General features: G+C 41.6%; 1 protein-coding gene across 1 annotated transcript; it reads left to right on the top strand.

Annotated features, from left to right (window-relative positions):
* The first annotated feature begins 160 nt into the window (after positions 1-160).
* Positions 161-24,045, top strand: VKORC1L1 (vitamin K epoxide reductase complex subunit 1 like 1). Its single transcript, XM_055794487.1, has 3 exons — positions 161-387; positions 19,081-19,190; positions 19,894-24,045. The coding sequence occupies exons 1-3, from the start codon at positions 194-196 to the stop codon at positions 20,118-20,120; spliced, it is 531 nt and encodes a 176-aa protein (XP_055650462.1). The 5' UTR covers positions 161-193; the 3' UTR covers positions 20,121-24,045.
* The last annotated feature ends 1,362 nt before the right edge of the window (positions 24,046-25,407 follow it).

Below are 25,407 nucleotides of genomic sequence, written 5' to 3' on the forward strand. Positions count from 1 at the left end.
CCGCGCCACGCCCCCCCGCCCCGGCCTGACGTGACGTCGTCGCGGAGCGCCACGTCCGGCGCGGCCGGCGGGGCGGGGAGGGGCGGGGCAGGAGGGGCGCGCCCGCCCAGCGAGCCAATGGGGTGTGGGCGCGCGTGCGCGGCTGGCCGGCGCCGGGCGCGCGTCGCGGGCTGAGGCGGAGGGAGGGGGTAAGATGGCGGCGCCCGTCCTGCTGCGAGTGTCGGTGCCGCGCTGGGAGCGGGTGGCCCGCTCCGCCGTGTGCGCGGCCGGCATCCTGCTGTCCCTCTACGCCTGCCACCTGGAGCGGGAGAAGGGCCGCGACCTCCACTACCAGGCCTTGTGCGACCTCAGCGAGCGGGTCCGCTGCTCCGCCGCCATCACCTCCAGGTGAGGCGGGGATGGGACCCGCTGCCGCCGCCTCAGGCCGCCGCGGGGAGAGGGGGCTGCGGGCGCGGGGAGCGCCGTCTCCGGTACCTCGGGGGCGAAGGCGGGGGCTGCTGGGGGGCCGGGCCGGCCCTGTGAGGGGGGTGGGGGCTGCGGGCCGGGGCCGGGGGCCGCAGGCGGGGGGAGCTGCGGGGCTCCCGGTTTAGGCAGCCCCTTCCCGGGGGGGTTGGTGTGGGAACGGCTTTTTGCCGGCATCGCTGCGGGGTGGAGGGTGAGGCACCCGCAATTTCTGTGTTGTAATCGGTGCAATTAGCGAGCGGCAGGCGGCTCGGCGTCAAATACCTGGTGGGGTAAAACGCTGCGGGTGTGATTCGTGGTTGAGGCCAACACAAACATGTGCGGCTGGAGGTGATTGGGTTGCTTTAATCGGAGTATCTGAATTGCATTTTTATTGTAATGTCACCTGGCAGCACGGAAGATTGCTTTCGTGACACAGAGGAAGCGCTTGATTCAAAAGACGTTTGTATGCCTCAGCAGCAAAAGCCCAGTCCAAATCCTGATCTATTTTACAGGCTCCCTGTCAGTAATTACTTTAGGGATTGTTTTCTAAAGGCCAGTGGTTCTTATTTCTGTTAGAGTCGATGTATAAATTTTAATTTGCTGCTGGCTTGACTTCTCACGTAACTGAAAGATGATAATGAAAAGATTTAACGTGCTGAATAGTTGCAAGTGCTACCAGTGTAAGACTGGTACAGGAAATACTTTGGGATGTAATTTGGCCAAGAAACTCCTAAATCCATATTCTCAAGTATTTAAACTAAAGAAATAACATGATTTGTCCAGCAATCTCAAAACTGTTATATATCTATGTATATGGGGGGGGGGGAAGAGGCATAGCAAGTAAGGAGCTGGGAAGGGGGGATGGGTTTGGTTCTTCCACAGATGCGTGTATTAAATGCTTCCTTTTTTTAAATGAGAATTTTGTTATGATGTTAGTGCCTTCAGCTGAATGAGTACTTGTGGTTTTTTTTCATTTTGCCTCTCTGTGTCCTGCATAAAAGCTGTCACAGTTTGTATAAAGGTACCTGCTGTATTATCCTAAGGAGCCAATGGGCGAGAATGTGCCCATACTCTGTCAAAGAGGGAGGTGGTTAAATTGTTTAGGGTAAAACATACAGGGAACTCTTTATTGTTCAAATCACTTCCATTGTGTCAGAAGTGGGATTGTGGTATGTTACAGAGAGATGTGGGAGGTCTCAAAGGAGCCTCTTGTGATTGAGCGAGGGCTTTAACTCTGCCCTTCTGTCTGTCATCAGGTAATCTTTAGTTTGTGAAGGTGCTTGGTCATGTCTCTACTTGAGAAGTGACCTGAAATGAGAAGTTTCAGTCTAAACAGGAAGAAGGCTTCTATAAGCTTGCCAGATAACTTAAACTTGTAAACTAAAGCTATGCATAGGCTACTGAGATTAAACTATGTATCATCAGTAATCTGAATTTTACCACAGCTATAGAGATAAAAAGAGTATCAGAGATTTAAGCACCTAAGTAAGTGCTCCATAGTAGTCTGTTCTTGCATAGAAGTGGCCCATCATTAGCTTTTTATTGTTATTGCAAATGCTGCTATGGAGACAGGGAATTTGAATTAATAGTTTTAATGCATGTTTACTAAATGCTTTGAAGAGGTAAAGTAATTCCAATTATGTATTTGGGTATTTGTAATTATGGAATAATGCTTGGTAATTATAGTGTTCATTGATTATGCTGCAGCTGAAATGTTGAGTATGCCATAGTAAGACCTGTAAATACTTTACTGTAGGAATTCTGTGTAATATGATACAGTTAGGGATAAAGTCAACTAAAGTCTCCCTAGCACTTGCTAGGAGAATCATGCTTAAAGACTGAAGTATTGCAAATGTCAGGATAGCTTGTGATAATTAGAGCAGGTGGTAAAGAGAGTTTGTGGAAAAGGAGTGTGCAAGTTCTGTTCAGTCAGACCATATTTGGAGAAGAATGTGCTTTCAACGCTGTACAGGACACAGACGAAAAAGGAGTATTGCTTTAAAACTAAGACAAGAGGGCAACCTAAACTTTAAGTAAGAATAACATTGAAAGAAATTAGTCTTATTTTCCATGGTGCTACAGCTCCCCATCCATCGGTCATTCTCCCCCTGCTCCCCGCCGCAGCCCCACAATTGAATATTCCTTGTTACCATGTCACCAGTTTCCCTGAAACTTGATTTCTAAAAGGAACCTTTAACTACAATTTAGATTTCACCAGGATAGTAGAGCTTCAAATGTCATTTTCCAGTGTTTTCACATGTAATACAGATTTAGCTTTCATAAGTTTCTTTTCTCATTGAACTATTACACTGGCAATCGCAACTATTTGATTAGCTGATTAGCAGAGGTAACTCTACAGAGTTAAAAAAGTGACAGACTTATTTGTGGCTTTTTCTGGCTTCCTGAGTGTTCATTTGTTTGTGTGCCATTTTATTTAAGCTAGACTTGCCGATGCAGCTTGGAATCTAAGAGGCTTCACATTTTAGGTGTTTACTGTAACAGTGGACTGAACTTTACGAAGCACATCATGGTGTTGGGATTATTTTTAAGTGTATAGAATGACTGGAATAAACTAGTGTTTACCTCCCTGAGCTGAGTTACTTTGGAACGGAGTTCTGGTCTTTGGGCAAGACTTCCCCCCCCCCCCCCCATAAGATTGTTAGTATTTATTGCTATTAAGCCAAATCTGGTATTGGCACAACAGTGAGAAAAAAATGTTGTAAAGATTACCAGCATGCAGAGGGAGGAGCATAGAAAATCTTCTATCAGAGACTGAGTCATCCAGAAGATTATGCTGGAGACATACCTTCCTAGGATCCCTTATTCAAAATAGTAATGGTCAGCATATTTCAAGCTTTTATTGTGGTGAAAAATTGTGATGTAGTTTAAAAAGAAAAACTACTAAGGACTGTATAGTAAGGGAAAGTATTAGGGAAATACCTAACGTTTTCATTTGGCAGTTGATGTAGATGTTTTAAATGAATTGCTGTCTTACATTTGAGAGTAAGTGGCAAGAATGGTTTTATTTGTAATTAAACTAGCTAATAGCAGTTCCTGAAAAATATTTTTGGTTTCAGAAAGGGAATTAAACTTATAGACAAGTTTCAAGTAACATGCGTAGTGGTATGGCTTGAAATAAAATGTGACATTTAAGTAGTAATGCAGAGACCCAGAGATTTTTGCTTTGTTCTTTTGCATGCCCTGGGAGATTTTCGGGTCTTCTGATGTGTTTCTGCTTTCTGTCTTGATTAATTTAAAGTTCCTGCAGAGCAGGCTAGTGAATGGCTCTTTTTGAAGGAAGTTTTGTAGCCTGGCATGTGTTCATGCTGTGATAGCTTTCATACAGACTTAAGATAGCTGTCAGGATTGGCCAAAGGGCACACATCACTGTATCTTTAGCAATAGTTGCAGCTGCGTAAGTGAAGAGGTTTGGAAATAGTCAATATTGATCTAGGTTAACATCTTTAGCTGAGTTACTGAGGAAGTTCTAGAGTCAAAATAGGATTTTAAGAATCTGTGTTCATCTGCGTATAACTTGATAGGTGACATATTTTAGGGATTCCCTGTTCTGAACTTTATGCTAGTGTGCAAGGTCTTGGATTGTCATCTTGAATTTGAGCCACTCTGAAAGGCCAGTTCTAAAAAGCTCTAATATGCATGTCTGCCTTCTGTCTTCTAGTGGATGCACCAAAATAATTATCTGGTAGTTCTTAAAAGTGTATATCTGTAAAATTTTGCATGTGTTGTGGACAGATCTGTACAGGCATGCAGTTGTCTTACTGGATTTACCAAGCATGGCCTGTGACAGCTGTAGCATTGCTGTATTGTTCTGCTTACCTTCATAAATCATTTTAAGCAGTGGGTTTAGGTGTGTGTAAATGTGATGTTTGAATCGCTTAGTCTTGTGACATAGTACTTCAGTGCTGTGTTGTGTGAGTATAATTATGCTGGTGTAGAGCTTGTTCCTCTGCAGAGTGGGCGTGTGATTGTGCTATAAGATACTGCAGTTAAAACTTTGACCGGTGCTGGTTTTTTGGTGAAGGGCACCTTGCTAGCACTGTTGTTCTGGTGCATCTTTGCAGAGTGCAGGCTGGAACAGAGATCAAGTTGACAAGAACAACCCCATTATCTAAGGCAGTCGGACATGGAAGAAAATTCCTCTGACCTTCTCCCTAACTTGAGGTTTATATTGCAGGTTCTCATTCAGTTCTGTTGTGGGGCAGCTCCTGTAAACTTGATGTCTGTCAAGTTTGCTCAGTTCCAGGTTAAGAACATTATATAGCAGTTATCTTTCATATTAATGGTAAATTCCTGATGTCCCAGCATTTTTTTTTTTTTTTTTATTGCTGTACCTGCAAGCAAACATTCAGGTATGTTTGAGGTTGACAGCTGCAACTGTTAGTGACTGATGCAAGGTGAGAAATGGTAAAAGTAGCTTTATGTGAGTAGTGGGGAAAAGTCTTGTCTAGTCCCTTCTTGTGAACCAGTACACAGAAATGAGGCCCGTGTGCTTCTTTGAAATGTTACTAGTTTTTCAAGTCTTTGCTCTTCTTCTCTAGGCAGTAGTAGCTTTAACCTGAGGCAAGTTAGCTGGTTTTGTTAGGCATCTTCGATTCTGTACAGAAGAATGTAGAATTTTGATTACACTGCTGAAGGGCAGTATGTGGAGCTGATGGTAGTCATCCAACAGGAATTATATTTGTGGTTCTTAGCCTGCCAAAAGAGTTTACATGAAAACGTTGCCTCCTGAGACTCTGCTGTTACCTGTCCTGTAGTTTAAAATTGGTTGTTGTTCATTTCTGAAGATTGCAAACTGTTAGATAGCAGGTGTAACGGCGCTTCAGTTATTCCATAGCAAGGATTTATTGGTTTTGGTGTCCGAGGGAAGGTTTGAAGAGCTCTAGTTTGTTGATTGGGCAAGGGGAAATCCAGTGTAGACAGAATCCATCTAGTAGGTCAAGCACTTTTGCTTCGTCAGGATTTGGAGTGCTGCAGGTTCAAGATGATGGTGAGTTGGCGTAGCTGTAGCCAGGCGAGCATGATACAAGTTTTACAGCTAAGGATACTTGCTGCGGGCATTTCGGGCGAGCGGGAGTCAGATTCAAATACTCACAGAGTTCAAGATCTGATCCGTTTATTGTACAAACCAGGTAGACTTTTATAAGGCATTCTATAAGCGTGCAATAATGTGGTTGGCTATTTCACAAGCGTATAATAATATGATTGGTTAACAATTGTTTACTGGGAAGATTTCTGTTTCTGCTTGTTCTGGCATGTAGGCTCCTTTCTGCGGTTTCCCAGCTCCTCTTATCACGTCCCGTTGGCCTTGGTTTTGAGCAAACATCTGCAATTTGCTCCTTTTTCTTCATCCCACTGTTCTGGCCGTAACCTCGTCTTATTTCTTCAGTATTTTTCCACTTGCTTCAGAGTTCAGTATAATCATTCAATACAGCAAGAGCCCCAACACCTCCCCCTTTCTTTTTAAATACATCATTAATACTGCGTTCCACACAGCTCTGAAAACATTGTAAAAGGCAAGGCACTAAAAGTAACAAAAGAATAACAAACAACAATAATTGTAAGGCCTCGTTTTATACCTGAAAAAGTAGTGGCATGTGTCCCAGTAAGAAGGGAAAAAACCGCCGGAACCAAAACGTAAGATTCTATACCGACAGGGCAGACACAGCCAAGAGTGTAAAGCCTTTCGCCTATATACTTCAACTTTTTTACAATATTCACGATACAGGGTAACTCTTGAATTACAAGAAGTAGCACATATAGGACAAGAGTTCTCTGTTTTTATCGGTCCTTGTCCGAAAAGATCCTGCAACACATGCACGATACGATTATAGTGTAACAAAGACAATTCACCAGAGGGTAATTGACATTGTATCTCTCAAGGCAACTGCTATAAGATGGGCAGAATAATGTATGTTAACTTATTTACAAACCGCTTTTCTTCATCTGGTCGTGGTGGTCGGAATAACTGTTCTCAATACCGGGTCCACTGTACCCACTGATCCCTCCTGTCCATTTAGGAATCAATCTTGTTGTAATTACCCTGCTCTTTCTTTTCAGTGGGTCGATTTTCAATCCACGGGCGAACCCATTTTGCCGGAATCCACTTAGTCACTGCCCCTGTGGAGATACATGCATAACCCCGACCCCATGTTAATAAATTATGAGGCCCTGACCAACAATTTGAGACAGGGTCAAATACCTGGACAGCTATGTCACGAGTCGAAAAATCGTTGGGATTATTAGAAAAGTGATAGAAAATCGGCTGTTCAGTACATTCCGTTCTGGGGTTCAACCAGTTCAGTACATAGCATGCTTTTGCCACTATTACATGAGGACTCTTCTCCCCCTCTTTTCGAAAAACAGACAGATAATGTTTTAATGATTGATGGGCACGTTCAATAATTGCTTGACCACCAGCATTATATGGAATTCCGGTAACGTGCTTCACCTGCCATTGCAGCAAAAAGGTCTTTACTCGGGCACTAAGATATGCAGGGGCATTATCTGTTTTCACCATATCTGGGTGGCCCAACACAGCCATGGCTGACGTCCAATGCTGAATACAGGCAACAGCATTGGTAGACTTATGAGCAGTCGCCCAAATAGCTTTCGAGCAGGTATCAATTGTGACATGGACGTATTTAAGTACTCCAAATGGAGTGAATTCTGTGACATCAGTTTGCCAGATTTGTCGAGGTTGTAACCCCCTAGGATTTGTACCTTCCTGTTGAAGAGGTGTTAGCCTGGCACAATCAGGACAGGCCGCTATGACAGTCCTAGCGTCCTGACGAGACAGGCCAAACTGTTTTTGGAGAGATCGAGCGGATTGGTGAAAAAAGGCATGTGACTCTGTTGCTTGTTTTAAAGGGGAATTTTGTAATACTGGGGATGCCACCTGAGTGTCTATATAAGCATTGCCTTCCGATAAAACACCAGGTAAATCTAGATGACTCCTAACATGTGTAATCCACCAAGGAACTTGTCTAAAATTTATTTCATTCCACATCTGAATAACCAGGGCCATAAGTCTGTTATTTATAAAAGATCCTAAAAGGGAACGCGAAAGACGTGAAACTATTCCAACAACATATTTAGAATCGCTTACAATATTAAGAGGGACATTGCGAAATTCCTGAAACACCATTAATACCGCTTTTAATTCCAAAATTTGAACTGAACCTTCCATTTGTTCTATATGAGAAATCCAATTGTTCCTGTCATCCTTATAGGCATAACCACATTTTTGAGTTTTGCTGCTAGCGTCGGTAAAAACCGTAAGTGCATTTTTTATAGGATTTTGTTGCTGTAAAGATTTTTCCTCCAATACTAAGGAAGTTTTGAATAAGGGGTGATTGGGATAATGATTATCTAATTGAATACCTAGGGTCGCCACAGCAAAACACTCAGAAATCTGAATCCACCAGTTAGCCAAGGACAAATTTTTCACAGGTAAAATAATTTTTTCAGGGTCGCATCCTGCAAGAGTACGCAAACGTTCTCGTGCCTTCAGCAATAACTGTCCTACTGCATCCGCTCTAGTAGTAACTGTGGTTTTTAAGGTGTTACTGTGGAAAACCCATTCTAACAAAATCATAGATCGATCGACAGGCAATTGTGCTATTATAGCCACAATTTCTGTGTCTTGGTTATACACGAGTAGGGTAAATGGACAATTCAATAATCGCCTGTCCACTCCGGCATTTTGAATTTTCTGTGTAATTTTTTCTAGGGCTTTTTCAGCTTCAGGTGAAAGAGATCTGGGATCAGCGGGTGATGAGCTACCCTTCAATAACGCCAATAAAGGAGCCAAATCCGTATTGGCAATACCACAAAAAGTTCTTAACCATTGAATGTCTCCGACTAGTTTCTGGACATCGTTAACGTTTTTTATATTTGGGACACTAATAATTTTTTGTGGCTGAATTCTTGTTTCTGAGATGCGCAAGCCAAGATAATTCCAGGGTGCTAATTTTTGTACCTTTTCTTTTGCTATAACCAATCCAAAAGTATGTAGACACTGTATAAGTTCCTGTTGTTTTTCATGGGCTAGTGTGTAAGGGCTGGCTATTAAAAGATCATCCATATAATGATAGGTAATGAGGTTAGGATTATTTTCTCTCCAGGATTGTAAAGCTAAATCCACAAACCACTGACATATTGTTGGGGAGTTTTTCATACCCTGAGGTAGTACAACCCACTCATACCTTTTTGCTGGAGCAGCACGGTTTATAGCTGGTACTGTGAATGCAAATTTTTCACAATCATCTTCATGCAGGGGAATAGTGAAAAAACAATCTTTTAAATCAATAATTAATAGGTCCCAATTTTGTGGTAACATAGCGGGAGAAGGCAGTCCAGGCTGAAGGGCACCCATGTCAACTATTTTTTCATTTATTGCTCTTAAATCATGTAATAATCTCCATTTCCCTGATTTCTTTTGAATTGTAAAAATGGGTGTATTCCATGGGCTAACAGAAGGTCTGATATGACCTAAATCCAATTGTTCTTGGACTAATTCTTGAATGTGTTGCAGCTTCTCTTGAGGTAAGGGCCATTGATCAACCCATACAGGAGTTTCTGATTTCCATTTTAATTTTAAAGTTGGGCGAGAGCTGCTATCAATGGCCCCAATCAAAAATCTGTAGAGATTCTCATTCCCCATTGGGAGAGTACATCCCTACCTAACAAGGACAATGATGTATGTAGGACATATGGTTTTACCCATGCTTGATGTCCTTCTTGATCCGTGAAAAGAATGAAGTTTTTACTGACCTGTGTCAGACGACTTCCCCCAATGCCTGAAATGGTTGAACCCGCACTATCTAATTCCCACACGGTAGGCCAAACTGAGAAAGGAAGAACAGTAACATCAGCGCCAGTATCAATCATCATCGAAACATTAGGAAGAATTACACCTTGTGGACCAGATATCTTAACATTACATTTTGGCCGTTCGGCACCAACAAGTTGACAAAAGGCAATATTAGGCATACCCGTTGAGCCAAATGCACCTTGACCCCTGTCCTTTTCTCCTTTTTTAGGGACAGTAGCTTGGAATGGAATGAGCTGTGCAATAGTGCTTCCTGCTGGAATATGAACAGGTGGAGAAAAAACTTTTACCATAATTCCAATAGGTCCGGTATAATCGGCATCAATGCAACCAGGAAGAACGAAAATCCCCTTTTTTGACGCAGAAGAGCGTCCTATAAGGAGTGCAGATAAACCATAACCCAAAGGGCCACTAACTGTAGAAGGAAGTACATGTACTTTGTCATCGGTAATATTTATGGGTTCTGCCACGGCCAGATCGACTCCTGCACTTCCTCTGGTGGCTGAACACAGCTCGCCGAGGCAGCCATGAACTTTGTTGGGTTCTGGGGATATTTCTTGGCCGCGTCCCTCAGAACGCGGCTGTTCCCGTTTCCCGGAACAGAAAGGGGTGTACCATCTTTTTTAAATTTTGAGCGACAATCGGCCGCTTTATGACCAAATTTTTGACAACGCAAACAATTTCCATTCAACAAAGACTTTTCTCCTAGATTCTTTTTGCAGTCACGTTTAAAGTGACCTTCCTGTCCACATTGATAACATTTTGGCTTAGATCCCCGATCCCCTCGGCCGTGCACTTTGTTGTTGTTTAGAGCTACTGCTAGAGCATTGGCATGTATTTTTGCCTTGGCCTCTTCCTCAACTAAAGGAGCCCTTGCGCATGCCTCTATCATCTGAGTGATGGATGCCCCAGGGGGTAAGGATGCTATAAGTTGCTTACAAGTGGCATTTGCATTTTGTACAGCGATTTCTTTAGTCAAAATAATTTTGAGATCTGGAGTGACGTTAGGAGCATTATCAATGGCCTCTCTTAACTTGTCAACAAAACTAAAAAAGGATTCATTAGGTTTTTGCAAAATTTTTGTATATGGTAAGGTTGGCGTATGCAATTGAGGTAGCGCCAAGAAAGCTGCTAACCCAGCTTGTTTCGATTGTTGTAATACTCTGGTATGTAACGCTGCTTGTGCAGCTCCATCACGATAAGGACCCGTACCCATTAAGGCATCTAACGGCGCTACTCGTAAAGGATCCCCTTGTGGCAAATGAATGTTATCTATAAGTTTCAACTCTAGATTTTCCTGCCACTTTGCTAACCAAAGCATGAATGTTGTTGGAGACAGGATAAGCTCCATAACTGCTCTTAAGTCGGCTGGCACCAACTCAGTATACTTAATTAAGGCTGTTACCTGATTTCTCACTAGCTTATTATTATGACCATATTGCATTATAGCCTTTTGAATACCCTGCACCAATTTCCAATCGAGGGGTTCCCATGTCGGTTGACCCTGACGCAACACTACAGGGGCAGCTAATGGGGTAAACGAAAAATCCCCTTCTATGCTACAATTCTCTACCAGGCCCCTGTATCGCCTTCGAGGATCAAAATTAGGGTCTATAGGTACCGCGCGCGCATCCCGTTCAATTTTATCCCCCAGAGCCTCTAACCCGTCAATTATAGCCTTATGGGCACTTTTATACGCCTTTTTAACATCTTTCTTTTTAGAGTCCTTGTCGAGCCTCTCCATATGATGTAATAGGTCGGACATCTTCTTTTCCTGCTCTCGCAGCTGTTTCCGTAATGCCGAATAAGGCGTCGGTGCTCCCTCCTCATCACTACTGTAAAGACTGCCACTTTCGGGAGGTAAAGGAGGCAGATTGTTAAACGGTTCAGGCTCAGTCTCCATTTCCTCCTTAAGAGGAGCTGTGGGCTGTGTTGTTCCCATCCCAGCAGACTTACAGCCAGTTACCGGTACTAATGTCTGTCTGCCGCTTGCCGTTTGTTCCTTTTCAGGACACCAGGGTGGCAGTTCATCATCTAATCCCCATGCTATTCGTTCAGCAGTAGTCAGTACTGGATAAGCTTTGGACGTATAATCGGGGGGATTTTCACACGGAGGTTGTCCCTCTGGCTCTTCCTCCGACTGAGCAGCAGGATCGCCGGGAGACCGCACTGCAGCTTTAACAGCTGCAGCGACTTGCGCCTCACCGTGTAACTGCGCGACCATACCCCGTACAGCTCGATACGTGCGAGCCAAAGTCTTTACCCCCTTAGTCCCAACTTGCACAGATTCCCATAAGTCCTCTCCTACTTTCTTCCATGTTTCATTATTATATACATCTTGCGTAGAAGCAAGGTAACCACGGCGGCGACTCCAACATAGCAGATCAACTACTGCCTGCCGTGAGACTGGCGTTTCAGTTTTTTCTGCCAGTTTCATCAAACTGTCTACGATTGCTTTTTCCACCACTGATGCAGTGATTCCCATCCTGCTTAAATTTCCTGACTCACCGGTCAGCCGTGCACGTTCCGCCTTTCTTCGGGCGCCCAGCTCTCTCTCCGCTGGCAGCAGGATCCTCGCCGGCTCCGCAGCTTGTAACACGATCCTTAATGAATCCTCCTGACTTTTTAACCGATCCTGTCGACCCTCATCGGATCGTCGGGGTCACCAGATGCTGCGGGCATTTCGGGCGAGCGGGAGTCAGATTCAAATACTCACAGAGTTCAAGATCTGATCCGTTTATTGTACAAACCAGGTAGACTTTTATAAGGCATTCTATAAGCGTGCAATAATGTGGTTGGCTATTTCACAAGCGTATAATAATATGATTGGTTAACAATTGTTTACTGGGAAGATTTCTGTTTCTGCTTGTTCTGGCATGTAGGCTCCTTTCTGCGGTTTCCCAGCTCCTCTTATCACGTCCCGTTGGCCTTGGTTTTGAGCAAACATCTGCAATTTGCTCCTTTTTCTTCATCCCACTGTTCTGGCCGTAACCTCGTCTTATTTCTTCAGTATTTTTCCACTTGCTTCAGAGTTCAGTATAATCATTCAATACAGCAAGAGCCCCAACAGATACTGAGCCAAAAAAGCACGAACAACTCAAGGCCAAGATAGGTTGTGTTATTCTGCTTTTTCAGTCTGGTTTCTAGGGAAAATTCTGCCTTTGTGTTGTGTATTAATAATTTATTTTTTAACTGTTCATTTTTTAATGGGAAAATTTAACCAAGGATACAAGTTAGTAAAGTTTTTCTTAGAAATGGACTCAGTGCCAAAGGAGAGGGGAGAGAGGCTCAAAGTAATACCTCTGCTGAAGGGGAAAAAAAAATCCTTCTGTGTGAGCTAAGGTTATCTGTCCCATGTGGTCTGCCAGCCCGACCAGGCAGCATGTGGGCAGATAGGACTCAGAACTGATAGATCATGGCTTGATTGGGGAGGCAGGGTGCAGAGGCCGGAGGGTGTGAGCTGGGAGCGACCTGGAGGTTATTCCCAGTGCTGGGGAAGGCAGGCATTCCGGGAACACTTGTAGAAAACCAGCTTGATTACTTCTAAAGCAAGTTGTTCCTAAAAGCAGCAGTAGATGATATTTAAGTGATTTTTTTTTTTTTGCCTCATCTTTTTCACAGATAATTAATAACTTAATACTTCAGGCTGATGTAATACGGAGGGACTAGGGCACATCTTCTATAAAATACAGCAGTACCCTAGCTACGTGGAGTCTTTATTTTTTTTTCCAGCCTTACAGTGTATACACTAGCACATGTATTTTTACTTTTCATAAATATATTATTACTGGCTTGACTGGAATTTGCAGTAGGGCTGCGAGATATTTTGCCTGATGCAAAGTAAATTTCACAAAGTGCCTATAGCTCGAATTTGGGCTTCATCTACGATAGCTTAATAAAAGAGATTATGTAGGAGTGCAGTGCTGTTGGCTTGTAGCTTGAATAACCAGTATTTCTGTAAAAGCTGATATAAAATAAATAAACACTCTCTGCTTGAGATCTTGCAGATCTAGACACTGAGATTTTTTTGGACTGTTTCTGAGGTGGAGCTGGAGGATGCATATATTTACCAATGGGAAAATTTAATCTTCCTTTCTCATGGTTTCTAATTGAAGGCTTTTACTTGATTTATTAAAACAGTGACAGTGGCCTAAATGACCTTGTAACCATGAACTAGGTTTAACCCAAAATCCTCTAGTGAAGCTATAAAGAAGCTGCAACAAAAGTTCCTTAACATTGCTAAGTATTAACATGCTCCAGATCTTTTTGACCTTTATATGAGCTTTTCAGTGAAGGCGATGTGTGAGCATAGGCCAGGTTTCGTCCCCTCCTGAGAAGTTCCATTCTGTACTGTAACTTATCTCAGAAGTCAGATGATATTTAAGGAAATGTGCTTATCACTTGTCAAGTGTAGGCTTTTTTTTTTTTTTTTAGAAAATGGTATTTATTGTTTCCTCATGGTTACAAAGTGGCAAATGGTGCTTGCTGTTGATAACAAAATAATGCATATGGGATGAAAAGTAACCCTGAAATGAGGGGCTTTAATCTGTACTACTCAGAAAACAAAACTTGAGTTCTTTTCTTGCAGTTCTCTGAAAATAGAAACTCTTACGCTGCTCACCCTTTTCATTGCAGCAAACCTAAAAATTGAGAGAGAAATGTGTTGGAAAACCTGCTGCTGCACAAATGCAGTGTGTTCTCTGATTTTGAATCATTCATGCCATTTAATAATCTGGTCTCCTGAAGGATTTGATAGCATTTTCAACTAGACATTTAGGAGTCCTGAATGTGAACTGGAAAGTGTAGAATCACAGAAGGGTTTGGGTTGGAAGGGACATTAAAGATCACCTAGTCCTAACCCCCTGCCACGGGCAGGGACCCCTTCCACCAGCCCAGGTTGCTCAAAGCCCCGTCCAGCCTGGCCTTGGGCACTGCCAGGGATGGAGCATCTGCAACTTCTCTGGGCAGTCTATGCCAGTGCTTCACCACCCTCACAGTAAAAAATTTGTTCCTAATACATAATTAAATCTGCTCTCTTTCAGTTTAAAGCCATTTCCCCTTGTCCTGTTGCTAAAGGCCCTTGTAAAAAGCCCCTCCCCAGCTCTCTTGTAGCCCCCCTTTAGGTACTGGAAGGATGTGTGTGCTTAGTTGAAGGCATCTGCTACTTGCTGATGTCAGGGGCGTGCTAAAGCTAGCTGGGCTTGAGCTGATTTGGTATGGTTGTTTTCATGTTAAAATGAACATACAGTAGGTAGTTCTTCTCTTGACATGAGAACTAAGGATTGCCAAGTGAAATTGAGGTGATGCAGTTCTGGCATTCGGCACTGGAGCATGTTGTGGGGGTACGAAGTACATGTTCAGAAAACATCGAGGTACATTGAGGAAGGCTTCAAGGTAGGCTACGGAGCATGGTGGTCCAGGTGAAATCCCAGTTCAGAAGTTTTCTCAAGCTGATTCTTAACTTAATGATGATTGAGGTCAAGGAGACCATCTTGGGGAATGATCTCTTTGTAAAAACCCTTAAAAACATCTCCTGCAGGAACTGTTGGAATTGGGATGCTTGGCTAGAAAAAGGAGTGTAGCATTTCTTACAGAGAGTAGATGAGATAATAATCTGACTCCTTGGCTAAATACATACTTCTTGTTTGTTTGACTTGCTGTGTTTGGCAGGCTTAGAATGCTGTTGCTTTTTGAGCTAGTACTGATAACTCTTACAGCTTTTAACTTGTTAAACATGGAGGTTGTTTACTTGTCCTTTAAAATGACTGAGATACTAGTGTACTGCATGAGGTTGTCTTGGTTGCCTTTCTGCCAGCAGTATTGTCTCTGCTAAATGCGTTCATAATTGTGCAAAAGAGCTAATGATTTAACAGTATAAATTTTATTGGAGGCGTGTCTCTTGTGGATCAAAATGACCTCAGTTCTTGTCTTCCTGTTAAGAAGTGTCAAGTGCATGCAAATACTGGTTTAAACTTCTAAAAATGCAATACTTCTGAGCTTTGTTAAATATCACAAACCAAAAGGGACGCTTTAGAGGGTGGATGATAATTTTCAGTACCTCCTTTTGATAAAAGGGAATGTACGTTGGGCTAAAAGTCACTGTAGTATTCAATTTTAGATGTTAAGGAACTACGTGAACAATTCTAAACACTTTGTCTTGGATTGCTCGATTCACTATTCTGAAAACTTTTTCAAAGAACACGCAAAGTTGTACCTGCAAATGACAAGTAGAGAGGGGAATTTGAGTTACTTGAAACATACAGGAAGATGTCTTAAAGATTTATTTTAAAACTTCCTTGAGGTTAGTTCAGATTGCCTTTTTTTTTTTTTTTTTGCCTTTTCAATAGGAGTGAAACTCGGGTGTGGCAAAAGTAGGCTTGCACATGTGTTTGTCAGAGTGCTCTGAATCATGCAGGGTGACTCCAGCATGACTCACAACAGAACACTTGACTGCTTCGGGGATGGGGAGCCACCAGTCGGTCCTAGGAAAAAAGTTGGTAATGTTGGACTGTGCTTTTATCCTGCTGTGCAAGCAACTTTTTGATTAGTGCAGTTCATTTTACTTAGTGTTCTGTATCCGAAGAGTTGGTTCAAGTTAACAACAGTTCTTGTAAATTATAAGAAAAGCAAGTTCCTGAAGAACTTTCGAGTACTTCATAGTCCTTTTTACTGATGTTTTATTTCTTAAGAGTTTATCCTATTATTAGGACGGCAGTCTTTCTTCTTGCTATTTGTTTGCCGTGTTTTTAAAGTTACTGTAACTCAGGTGTGATTTCCATGGTTTTGGTCTGAGAAGGAAGATTATCATCCTCAAGTCTTTTCCCTTCCTCCAATTTCTTGCAAAAGTACTTGGCTCATTGTGCTTTTTAGTGGGTTTTGGGACCTCCTTGATAGAATTAGGAGATGATTTAGCCTCTTCAGTAGAGAAATTAGATGGAAATAGAAATATACAAAGTCTAAATATTTTGCTTTTCAGTTTGATGCAGAAAACTTCCTCACACTTCAAACCCTATAAGGCTGGAAAAAGTGCTTCCTCTTAAACCGCAGGCTTCTTAGCTGTCCTGGGGTGTGTGGAATAAGGTGTGAGATCGGAGCTGTGTTCATTGGACTGAAATTTAATACTTGACGTCCTTAAAGCTGCTACAAGGCCAACAAGATACTTAATGAACTGTTGCATGTGGAAAAAGCTTTCACCGTGCTCTGACCTTCTTGCAGCTATGAACAGATCGCTTGGGGATACTGACTGCCGGGAAGGGCTTGAACTCATTATCTTTCCATTAACGACATTTTATTCACTTTTAGAATAACTGTAGGGTCAGATTCTGATTCTGTCTGTAGTATAAAGTTTCTGATGTTGTAAGCTTGAGTTCACTGTCAAACTTGATGGGATCACATGAGCATCCAGCTAGGGCAGGGAGCAGGTAGGAATTCAGCATCCTGCAGGTACTTTGGGCTGAGCTGATGTTGAACCACAGTACTGGGCACGCTTTGAGTTGCACTGTTTAGTGCCTTAGTAAGGGAAGCTTGAGCACGTTCAAATAGTTTAAAGTTGCCATACGAAGAACTCTCACTTGGAGACTAGAACAAGAAATTGCACCTGTGGATAGTAGGCTGAAGCATCTGTAAGTGTGGTAATAGAAGGAAATAAAAATGGACTATTAAACATAAAATGGTGATACCTTTAATATATTTGTCTGGCTCTTCAACGCTGCATTGGCTGGACAATGTGAGACTATTGTTCCATGTGCCATGCCCATCTTATCAAAGTAAGGCTAAAAAATAAACAGTTCTAGCTTAAAATCCAGATAACATTCAGTGTGTGGGAGGAAAGTCTCATCATAGCTGAAATTCTTTGGAACGTGGAGTATTTCTTTATAATGGTTGCTTATGTGTTGTTGTAAGGTGTTTAGTCTTTTTTTTTAAATCCCTCCCTCTTGGAAGCGTGGCTCCCTTGGCTGTGAAGTGCTGCACTCACATCTCTGCAGCTGCTTTTCCAGATTGTTGGTAGCCATCCTTGATGCTACTTTGCCTGCGAACTGTATGCCAAGTGGGACTGTTTGCCTTCATATATACTGCAGGGAGGATGTCTCACCAGCCTTGACCCCCACAGTTTGCACAGCCCCATTGCGCTGGGATGGCGGCAGGGAGCAAGGCAGTATAGCACTGCTCCTCCCAGCAATTAACTTGTGTCTTTCTGACCCTTCACAGCTCTGGGGTGCAAGGCGTTGTCCCCATGGTAAAGCTGGTCTTCTCTACTGGCTTGAAACTTTGTATTTGCACCCTCGTTTCACTTCAGTCATATATGAAATGTGAGAGCAAACTAGTTGACAGTATGTTTGTGTGTTTTATTGTTTATGCAGTAAACACGCTTTTTAGGAACTGGTGCCCAATTCTCTGCTCAGTTTCTTGGAGAGAAGAGCGCAAGACTTAGGCGTAATAGTTAATTGCTGACAATTACGAAGCTTGAATTAAAATGATTAATATGTTTTGAAAATACTGCACAAATGGCTGTGAGATTATGAAGTATTTTGGAGATGGTATTAAATTGTACTTACCATGGTACCTTTCTTGTGGGAGGAAACTGCTTGTAACATGGTGGTAGCCTTTCCCTGGTCTCAAGATGTATGGTGAAGTCTATCAGCAACGTTCCCGAAGTGTACAGAGGGAAAATCTGTCCTGTGTCTTGGTTTAGTAGAACCATTGCCTCTGGTACAACGAGCTATTTGGAAACTGCGCTTCTCTTGGCATAAATGTAGCATGCTAGCATCTTCTGCTGCAACGGTAGTGAGGAATTGCACTTTTTTTTACGTAGATCTGTGACAGTTAACCTGATAATGTGAATGTAGCCTTACATTTATGTAGTACTTAATGCTTCAAAGACGTGCTAGGAAAATATCCTAACGCTCTCTTGTAAGTGAATTAAGCTGCCTCTTGAAGTAGTGTTAACGTCTCATATTTTCAAATGACACTAATAAATGTGGTCCTCACTTTGCTTTTACAGATAATGGTATGGTCTGCCTTAGGGCATCAAATGAATGGTTTCTAGCACAAACACATCTGCTAATTTAATCTTTTATCCCCCTTATTTTGCAGCAGCAGTTTTGTAAGGCTTGTGCTGCTTTCTAGCATCACTAAAAAGTTGGAAGTTCTTTTGTGGTGAAGGTGCTAGTTCCAAATGTCACGCTGTGCAAGGGCTCGAACAAACGCAGTCTGTGAATCTTGTTATGGTACCATCCCTAGCTTGCCTGTTTGACAGATCTGGGTTCCTCCTAAGGCGTTAGACGGGTCAGGAGCAGGCAGAGTGCAAACATACGTTGTCATTTGCTTGCTCTGATGCCAGTGAGGTAAGTGCTGGCAGAGGGTAACAACTAGTTACTAAGTTGCACCATTTTCCCCCTGCTGTATAGTGAGCATGTGTCCATGGGGTGGAGAGAACTGCTCAAGCTATCATTGGAGGGAGAAGTGTTTATTTGACAAAAGAGCTTTAAACTACAACCACAGGAAGCAGACATGGCACTTGGTGAAGCTGCAGCGGTGTGAACTTGGTACTTTATGGTGTGTTGAATCACTTTAATCGGTAATGTGTGGGATAAAGTTGTACCTATGCACCCCCTGTTGTAAACTGCTTGGTTTTCCAAGATAACCTTGAACTTCAGATAGGACTGCAGTGGCCGTGTCAGAATATATGTGTGTATCTTTTCCCCCCTCAACAGTGATGAATGGAAAATACTGATGTACAGCAAGAGGTGCCCAAATACAAGTTAATTAGTTTCACTGTTTTACAGATGGGGTCGAGGATTCGGTCTGTTGGGTTCCATCTTTGGGAAGGACAGTGCAATAAATCAGTCAAACAGTGTTTTTGGACTTGTGTTTTATATACTACAAATGCTACTTGGTAAGTATAAATTCAGTTTAGAGCCTAAAGTATGTAAGAAGTCTGTGGTGATGAAAGTGGAGTGCATTATATACTGTGCAATCTGTAAGAGACCAAATGCATGTGATTTTAATATTTATTTTTTTTTTAGCACCAGTCTAGTGATACATCTGTCCAAAGGGCTTAAACCCCCAACTGATAACGAGCAATTGCATTTTCTCCTGCTGTGCTATTAATATAAGCATCAATACAGTTGCTGCATTTGTATTTTCACTTAAATATATTTAGCATTGGATTGTGTGATAGAAAAGATAGGAAATAAAAACGGAATTTATGAGTTTGGCAGGAGTAATAGAGATAGCAGGCAAAAAAGTACATGAAGTTTAATGTATATGTATATCTTTGTAACTATATGGTCTGCCATAAAGCTGTTAATACTGACAGACATAACCTGACCAACCTGTAACTTTCCCATAACTCAGGAATACAGAAGATGGTTAATACTACACACACTCTTATCAAAGGACTGTCGTACAGAACCTAGAAGCTCCCCTTCAAATAGCGATTTGTCAGCCATCTTGAACTCATGGTATTTTAAACAGACTTTTATGTAATACAAACTTGCTGAGTAGCCTTCAGTTTGAATTAGAGTGCTTAGGCTTTTTGCTTTGTGTGCAAGGGGGGAATGAGAGCAGCGGTAGTAACTTTCTCTCTCTTGTTGCAGGTATGACAGCAAGTGCAGTAGCAGCTCTAATCCTCATGACATCCTCCATAGTGTCTGTAGTAGGGTCATTGTACTTGGCATACATTCTGTACTTCGTGCTGAAGGAATTTTGCATTGTCTGCGTCATCACATATTTGCTGAACTTCATTCTCTTTATCATCAACTACAAACGTCTAGTTTATTTGAACGAGGCCTGGAAACGGCAACTTCAACCCAAACAGGAATAACGCCTGTTTGAACTTTTGACTGACAGTCTGAAGACCCAACTTCCATTAAATTTATTTTGCAGTAATTTTTTATTCTCCATATCAGACACTTTCCCCAAGAATCATAACTGAATTTTTAATTATAAATTTGAAGGGGCCCCAGATAATTATTTTTTTTCTGGTGTGTGTGCTAATCTTCAATTTAAATGTGGTTATGAAAGAAAGCTCTAATACAATGAAAGACAAGCTTTAACTTTACTTTGGAGGAGTTTTAGCCACAGCAAAACCTAGACACTCTCCCTCTTCCCCCTCTACTTGTGAAGTGGGTAACACTTGCTATAAAATACCCTGTATATAAATTCAGGTATAACAAGATGTGATCATAACATTAAATATTCTAGACTAGCATTACTATATTTAATGTTGCCATGTTTACAGTATGTGTATTACTTTTTTTTTTTTTTTTTTAGCTGATGGACTTAGATTTGACTAGGAGTTATACTGTAAATAAAATCAGAAATATTGGTTTCATCCCTGGAGAACTCACTGTACAATCGGTTTTCTTAGCATAGGAGCTGTTAGAGTGTTCAGCTAATAGTCATCTGACGTGATGGAAGAAGTGACCTCTATAGAGAACGCCAAGTTGCTGCACTCACTGTTAGTGCTTTCACAAGAATGATGGTTGGGGTTTGTTCCATTTTTCTTTTTTTTTTTCTTTTTTTTTTTTTCCTTTTTTTTCCTTGTCTCCAGTAATGAAAATGGAATTAAAGCCGAAACCTGATGTTCATTAAACCACAACTTCATTGATTTCTGTACAGAATGAAAACAGCTTAATGTGGTTAATAGAAAGCTGCCACTGGGATACTATATGCAGACTGGGGGACTGGTGTATCAAAAAGTGTTCTTTGAAAGACTTAACTTCCATGCAGAGCTGTTTTGTTTTTAAACTGTGGTCAGCCAGCCAGTGTTACTAATGTTTGATGTTGTATGAATGCTGCAGTATAGAATTGCAATTTGCAGTTGAAACCGCCAGCTGAGTGGGATAACCAAGCAGTGTGCTGAAGAAGCAGTGACTTAATTGATCTTCATCAGGATCTTTGGTTTGCGCTATATTGGGAAGTGAACTTTAGACCTGACACACGTAAGATCTTTTGGAAGGGCAATCTGTTTAGTGGGATAAGTAAGCAAATGTGCTTCTGAAAATGAAATGTGATACCATGCTATCATAGCTCTTTCTAATAACTAATTGGGAAAAAAAAACTTAAACTGCAGATTTAAACAAAGGAACAAAATTGTAAATGTTGTTTCTGCACTCAGTATTCTAAGGCTGAATGTTAAAAGTGCCTTCTGTCTTAAAATCTTAAACCAAATACTTTGTGTTGAACTTGGCAGGCAGAAGTGTCCTTGCTTTAAGAATGAACAAAGAAACAAAATTCCCCGCAAACTTGCTGGGGATAGGAGAGTATTAAGAGATCTGTTTTAGTTTTTAGACTGAGAAGTGGTAGCAGTATTGTTTCACTTATCTTAAAACAGTGTGACAGAAGGTTGATGATGTGATTTGGAAAAGTAAAATACTTCTGTTTCAGACTCTGTGACACCAAAATGTATAGGTTCAGCTATTTTCTGTAATTGGTGCTGTGCTGCTTTTTGCCCTTGTCAGCTTCTAAATATGAAGAATTCCAACTGCATACCCATTTATTTAAAGAGTTAAACTAATTTTGGGTTTTTTTCCTTAAACATGAATGTCAGAGAGACACTTATGTTGTATGGCTATGTGGATTATTATAAACACTAGGTTGCTGAGGATGAACTTGACTGTGAAACATGCAGTGTTTTGTAGAGACAATAGAAATTTTAGATTGACTTCACAAAATAGTATTTAAATTACTACTGAAGTAATTTTCTGGTTTGTATCAAGGATGTAGGTGGAAACGGCTTTTATGTATAGAGTTCTGTGGTATGAGTAACATCTGTTGCATGTAACACTAAATTACTTGTCCCTCTTGTCTAATGGTTTTAGACAACAATTCATTAAATGCGTTTTGTATTGACCAGAGTATAGTTAAAGCTTGTCTTGATGTTTAGTTCTGTCTCTCAAATGCCTTGAACTTTGATATGAGGGGAGTGAATGATGTTAAACTGGTCCCTCAAGGCTTTACTTTGTTCTTTTACAAGCCTTGAGGCAATATCACTGTTTAATGTCTTGTATAGATTTATTTTGATGCATTCCTGTGATCTACACTAAGGCATCTTTTTCATCCAAGGAAGAGGTGAAAACGTGCTGCCTGAAATAGTTATAGTCTCAGTGCTAATATCTCAGAACAAGCAGCAACGGAGACAAGTATAATCGATGATTACTTGGTCCAATTTCTGGGTGTAGCGTACACCACAGAAAAGGAAGAAAAGCCCCATCAGCTGAAAGTATAGGTGTTGACTAACTTCACTGTGTCTTGTGCTTGTCTGTGTGGGCATAGTCTGTTAATTCAGTTTGTTTAGTAAAGTTGTTTAGGGCCAGATTTTCAGCAGTCGTGTCTGCAGTCCTTGTTTGTGTGCACATAGGGATCAAATGGATATTGAGTTTGGTCTCTGGAAGAATTTGCAGCTACACTTTGTGCACGAACTTGCAAACCTGATCCTTAATTGTGAACTCTCTTGTCTCGTGTGCTTTTCTTGCAGTTACTTTTTACTGGAAGTGATTTGCTAGAAACGGCCCTAAGTCTTCTATTTTCTCTCTTGTGCTTCAGAAATGCAGTTGGCCTGAATAAAGGGCAAAATAATCTTAGCAGTAGAAATTTGGACTTTTTTGCTTCCAGTTCTTTGACTCTTTCCTTGTTGCTCCCAATGATAGAAGCAGTGTATTTCTTCCAGTGAAATGGCTCAGGTTACAGTTAGTAATGTGTTGGAAATCAGACAAGTGCTTCACGCAGTGGCCCCCCTGCCTGTCCCCAGCCAAAGCACGTGTGGTGGCAAATACGTGGTTGATATTAATTTGACCCTTACAAATCCCAAGGCGCATTCTGAGAAATCTTGAGGATACAGGAATATGGGTAAAAGCTAGTAAATAATATCTGGTCTGGCAGTGGGACAGGGGGGCGTTACACAGATTGTGGTTTCAACACTCAAGAGAACGGAGTGGGGAAAAAATTGTCAGATACAAACAAGTGGTTCTGAATTTGGGCTTTTCCTCCCCTTCCCCTGCTTCCTCAGCTCTCAGAAGTTCGTAGGGAGGGGCAGATTGGAAAGGCAAAAGAACCTTATCCCAAAACCTGCTTAGGAATTAAACATTCCTGAAATCCTCTTACTGTAAGGTACTTGCTACTCTTAAGGCCAACAAAGCATTCGAGTCTTGTTTCGGAAATGAATGTTCTTGGAAGTTTCTTACTGTAAAGTGTTTGCAATGCTAAGGCCAACGAAACATTCCCTACCACCTCTGATACCTAGAGTGACAGCGAATCTCTTGTGAGGAGGTTTCTGCACACTGTGTAAGCGTTTGTCTTCTGCTGTACAGTCTCAGTTGTTCACAGGTGGGCGAGGCGCTTTCAGGCAGCACTCGATGCTCCGAAGTTACGTGAAGTCAAAGAGAGATCTAATTGCTTTGGTTCTGCCAATGTCGTTCAAATATGATCTAGACAAAACCGGTCCAGAAAAGATTAAGTATTCTGTTACCATAAAAATGTATTAAGCATGGCCTAAATATTAGGTGTTTGTTCTGTATAGTATGTTCCATCAACTATTTATTACTAGTGCTTTAAACTCCAAATTAAACATCCATGTAAATGGAGTCATCAGGCAGATGTTCCTTTTATCAGTATAGGTTGAGAGATTCTCTATTGGAGGTTTAGGATACAATTTTGCTAACAGGTAAAACCAGTGTAAATATGTACGAATTCTATTTGTTGCACATAACTTTTTGGTATAAAAAATAAATGTAGAAATTACCTGTGGACGTCTTGCTGCAATCATTCTTATGCTGCATTCGTGCAGTCCAAACGTAAGAGCTTGAATTAACCCAATCAGAGGCCTTTTTGGACTCAGTCTGAGCCTTAGAAACTGTTTTTAAAGTCAGTACTGTAATTCTGTTTCTAGAGATGTACTAAGTTGTGATTATTTTTTTTTCAAGGACATTGTGCGTTAGCAGTAGAACGGTTAAAGCACTCGGGTCCCCAGAGATACCAGTGTATAGAATTTCTGCAGCTTCATCATGTCTTGCTGAACGTTATGTGCACATGGGTGTGTAAAGGTGGAGCAGCATTGATTTGAGGCTTTAACTGTTTACAGTTCTTTAAGAAACATGCAAAAAATCCTGTTAAGTATGTTATTTGTATCACTTCCTGCTTTCCTTGGTTCTATAGGTCTGCTTTAACTCCACTCTGACAAGATAACAAAGTATCTGGAAACTGCTGTATGTTTTCCTGGATTTGGGGAGGAGGGAGGGAGGGGGCTGTTGGGGAAGGGTTGGACAGGCGGCTGGGGTTTACCATGGCACTGAGCTTTGAGAACAAGCAGGAACTAAGCCTCTGTGATGTCTGCTTGCCACACGTGTGGATATTAAACTTTGCATCTGTTGGACTGAATGAAAGTAATGGCTTTCTCTTCTGCAGCCTCAAGCCCTGTCCGTTACTGTAGGCATCTGAGCCCTGGTTTGTAATGAGTTAACAATGTCAGATCTGTAGCTGTATTTTGATGTGGCAGCCGTTGGCGTGCCATGTCTGTTGAAATGGGAAGAAAATGATTTTTTTTAAAAAAAAATTACATTTAGAGATTGAGAAGTTGAAATTACTTTCAAACACTTGTAGTGGGCTTAAATATGGTACTGGCTTTTATACCATGGTACGCTTGAGCAAGTGTCTTTTTACTGTGGATAGATTTTTATATTCTGGGTTTTTAGTTACGTAGACCTAACATGGTACACAGAATATTGATAGTATGTTTCTTCTTTTCCCTTAAAGACTCAAGAAAATTGTTTTGAAGTTTGCGGTAAACATGTATGTCCTTATGCTGCATGTGGCAGTGTGGAAGGTGGTGTTGGTTTCTAATGTACCACACCTAAAGGAAGGAGGATTTGGCCACCACACAATGTAAAAGCAAATCTTTACTGCGAGGTGCTTTGGTCACTTTCTTGAGATACTAGCAGAAGAGCCAGTTGTGGGAAAAATAGTCACAGCAACAGTTTCACAGAGTATCTGTGAATTGGAATAATAAAAATACCTTATTGCACCAACTTCCAAAAGTCAGTAGGCAGCCTCTGACGTTGTCATTCTGCTACGAGTGATGCTGCTTTTGGGACAGCCCTGGGATGCTGCAATAC

Source organism: Falco peregrinus, chromosome 2 (genome assembly GCF_023634155.1).
Source record: "Falco peregrinus isolate bFalPer1 chromosome 2, bFalPer1.pri, whole genome shotgun sequence".
NCBI classification, from domain to species: domain Eukaryota; kingdom Metazoa; phylum Chordata; class Aves; order Falconiformes; family Falconidae; genus Falco; species Falco peregrinus.

What these genes read in the sequence shown, in the direction of transcription:
- VKORC1L1 (XM_055794487.1), top strand. Translation starts at nt 194, where the DNA reads ATGGCGGCGCCCGTCCTGCTGCGAGTGTCGGTGCCGCGCTGGGAGCGG. An exon ending in TCCGCCGCCATCACCTCCAG is followed by an intron (nt 388 to 19,080) that starts GTGAGGCGGGGA and finishes ACTGTTTTACAG; the next exon opens with ATGGGGTCGAGGATTCGGTC. An exon ending in TATACTACAAATGCTACTTG is followed by an intron (nt 19,191 to 19,893) that starts GTAAGTATAAAT and finishes CTCTTGTTGCAG; the next exon opens with GTATGACAGCAAGTGCAGTA.